The 3,827-nt window shown below is 47.0% G+C and overlaps 1 protein-coding gene across 1 annotated transcript; it reads left to right on the top strand.

Annotated features, from left to right (window-relative positions):
* The first annotated feature begins 742 nt into the window (after window positions 1-742).
* On the top strand, window positions 743-3,256 carry LOC143880267 (proline-rich receptor-like protein kinase PERK3). The gene has a single exon (XM_077383107.1). It carries the CDS (start codon window positions 904-906, stop codon window positions 2,830-2,832), a length of 1,929 nt encoding a protein of 642 aa, XP_077239222.1. The 5' UTR covers window positions 743-903; the 3' UTR covers window positions 2,833-3,256.
* The last annotated feature ends 571 nt before the right edge of the window (window positions 3,257-3,827 follow it).

Raw genomic sequence — 3,827 nt, 5'->3', positions numbered from 1 at the left:
CATAGACAGAGAGGTCAACGGAATAGGATTTAAGATTTTAATTATTTTATTTAAAATAAAAGCGTTTTAATATTATAAAATAAGGAGTATTTTGATTTTAGAGGATATTCAAATCTTTCCCGATAAAGACCCGTGCTTACCACTCGATTGGAGTGATCGTTTTACATCCACTTGCAAAGAGTAGACAGTGTTTCTAGAACCTCGATTTAAGTATACGTCGTACGATAAGACTAGCCTATACAGATGGCTGCTACCATAACAGTATCCGTTTTTGTTTATGGGAACAAAAGGGCGGATATGATACGTACACGTGTGCAAAACGACAAGAAAGAGCCTTACTTTAATCCCGTTGAATCTTGCGTTGAACAAATTACAATTGAAATGACGAAACCGCCCTCTGGGTTAAAGTTTCGGTTTTTACCCAATGATCATCTCTCCTGGCAGATTATCCCACCCACGCTGTATTGGGCGGGAAAAGAGTTCCTCGCAGGCAATTGTCGCATGCAAAAATTAAACCCTTGAACAAGGGTAATTTAGTCATTTTAACATCATCATTATCACCGAAACCCTTTCAATTATAAAAACCGAGTTAAGTGAGATCTCAATCTCTTGGTAATTTCATTACGAAAACAATTTTTCGACCCAACTAAACAATAAAAAAACGTTGCTTCCGGCTTCTCTCTCTTTTTTGTTTTGAATGGAGCTTCAGTCTTTGTTTACTTTGCTATTCAAATCCACCGATGTCAAAGTCAATGGAGCAGCAAGTTTCTTCCGTCGAATACGGCAGGACCTCCTTTTAACCACTAAAATTCCCTTCCAAACACTAAATAACAACTACTCACCACACACCCTCAGCCCAGCCTCAGCTCCACATTCTCTATCTCACTATCTCCCTCTGCTAAAATGCGCCCTCGGTTCTCTTCACCCCACCTCATAGCAACAGCCACCCTGTTCTCTCTCTCCGCCGTCACCGCCACCACATGCCCTTATGACTTTGTCTCCGCCACAAGCCTCATCCCTCCCTCTTGCTACTCAAACTACACTGCGGCATCTGCCGCCACCGCACCACCCACAAATTGTTGCTTCTTTGTCTTTGCCGCCTACCTCTTCGCCGCAATCCGTCACTCCAATTCCTCCGGCAACGCCTTCCTCCCGGATTCTTACCCGTCGACCTGTTCTGACTCCTTCACCAAATACATACTCAGCCACCACCTCGCTCGCCCCTCACTCCTCAACACCGCCGATAGCTGCAACCTAAATATGAACCTCTCCGCGGGCACCCGCCCATGCCTTTACCACACTGTCTCTGACATATACTCTGCGGTCAACCTCTCCAAAGCTATTCCTCTCTGTACGTCCCGCGATCTGACCCCCGAGCCTTTCTGCACTACTTGTCAGCAATCCGTCATCACTGCCACCCTCTCTCTTCTTGACCTCACCAAAAGCAAGGAATTTGTCCCCTGCGGCATGGCCACCACAATAGGGATCTGGTCGTCAGCACATTTGGATATCGGGCGGTTCAGATCTTACGTCATTTGTATGAACCAGGTCCTTGACAACATCGGTAATCTCGGCACCAGTGACCTCATCCCTTCTCCTCCTCCACCCACATCAACCGGAATCCACCTCTCTCCGGCGGGAAATTCCGGCACAAAAAAACATGCCGCTAAAATTGCAGCTGCCTCAGCCGCCGGCGGGCTTCTATCAATCACCATTATCCTCTTCGTATTAATCTCCATTATCCGTAAGAGGAGAAAACAGAAATCCATCTTTGTTTCGATCTCCGTGGGAGTTAATTCTACGGCCACGATCGGGTCTCCGCTACCAACCGACGGTCTGTATATTTTCACCAAAAGCGAGCTGAAACAGGCTACTAATGGTTTTGATTCGAGGCTCCTTTTAGGAGAAGGCGGATCAGGGAGAGTGTATCTGGGGAAACTTCCGAGCGGGCAACATGTGGCGATTAAACGAATTTACAAGATAAAGAAAATCGACGAGTTTTACAGGGAGATCGAGATCCTTGCAAAGCTCCGGCACAGAAATCTGACCACTCTACTCGGCTACTGCCTGCAGAAGAAGGAGCACGTGCTGGTGTTTGAGTACATGCCAGGGGGAAACCTCTCAGACACGCTCTACCACGGCGATCTTACGTGGCAGGAACGTGTTAAGATCGCCGTAGACATCGCCGAGGGATTGACATATTTACACGAGTTCCCGGACGGGCCGGTCGTCCATCGGGACGTGAAGCCGACCAATATTTTACTGAGCGACAACAAACATGCGAAATTGTCAGATTTCGGAGTTTCGAAGATTGTGCCGCTAGAAATCAGCCAGGTGTCGACGGAGATCAGGGGGACCACGGGATATCTGGACCCGGATTGCTTCTCTTCTGGACACGTGTCCGAGGCGACCGATGTTTACAGCTTTGGAATCGTGCTGTTGGAGTTGGTGACAGGGAGGAGGGCGATCATGAGCACGCCCTCGGGTGGTGCTGAGTCGATCGTTCATGCGGCGCACGAGTTGGTGGTCAGTGGACTCGGGGGTGAGCCAGAAGTTAGGAGGATCGCAGATGAGAAACTCGGACAAGGGCTGGACACTGAGTCGGTGGGTGAGGTGTTCAAGGTGGCGTACCGGTGCGTGAGGCCATACAAGCAAGAGCGGCCGAGGATAAAGGAGGTATTGGAGGTGCTGAAGAGTGTGCTAGCGAACATCGACGTACGACCGGAGGTGGCGGGTCTGCCGCCCTCGTCGGAAAGCGTGGGTGACGAGTTCTCGTCCGACTCCACTTCCCGTGTCTCCAACACCCCGTCCGTACATGGGTGGTCCATGTGAGAAGACGAGAGAGTGTTGTCCTACGCACCCCAGGTGCATAACGTGCGCGAGTGGCGCATAGCGTGTGCGAGGTTATCCTACGCACCCATTGTAAGTGGGGAACGCGGGAACCCATGTTTGGCATGTCCTGCCGACTAAAACTTAGTTAGTGTAACGACAAGTTTTGTGTAGAGGAGAAGTTTCATCAACATTATTGAGCACAAGTATTACCGGGCCCGCATGTTTGCTGATGTGAAGTACTCAGGTTTGGTCAAGTTATAAACGAGCCATTACAAAAATTTTGCACATTAAGTGGGGTGTTATCTTATGTCTCCTTATAAGGAAAAGAAAATTAAGGAACATAGGATTTTTCTAGAAAATTTTTAGGAAAAATGACAAAAAAAAAAAACTGTTTTTTGTACTATTATTGAAAAAGCAGTGGGAAGTTGAAAACGACAAAAAAGAAGTGCTTTCACTATTTACATTTTGTTAAGGACTGAATTACCCCTACTGCACATTTCCTTTTACACACATCTTCTCACCTATTAAAAAGCATTTTTTTAGGGGGAAAGTTTACACGTTTCCCAACTCTCTCTCTCTCTCTACCCTAACAACAACCTTTGGTGGGCCCATCATTTGACCCTACCCATACTTTTTACATTGAACAACCATAGATAATCCAAACCGTCCATTTGATGGGCAACAAAGTTTGCATCCCAAAATATCATTTCCATAGGCTGATCCAGGCCCTTCAATCTAAATAGAAACTACATATTATGCCATCTCTATAGAATGGAGGGTTGCGATGAGTTGCACCTCAAAATATCATTTTCACTGGTGGGGCCTACAATTGGGCCTTAATGTTAATGTACGACCCATTTGATGGGCCACAATGTAAATAGGTTGCGCCCTAAAATATCATTTCCATAGGATGATCGCAATCCTCCAATCTATAGAGGTTGGATCATCCTATGGTGTGGACCGTACACATTATTTTGGAAAATATGGGTGGGGCC

Source organism: Tasmannia lanceolata, unplaced genomic scaffold (genome assembly GCF_043159265.1).
Source record: "Tasmannia lanceolata isolate RefF3 unplaced genomic scaffold, GAP_Taslan_0.1 ptg000006l, whole genome shotgun sequence".
Taxonomy (NCBI): Eukaryota; Viridiplantae; Streptophyta; class Magnoliopsida; order Canellales; family Winteraceae; genus Tasmannia; species Tasmannia lanceolata.
Note: the sequence above shows the minus strand (reverse complement) of the source record. Positions and strands in the feature narration are given on the sequence as shown.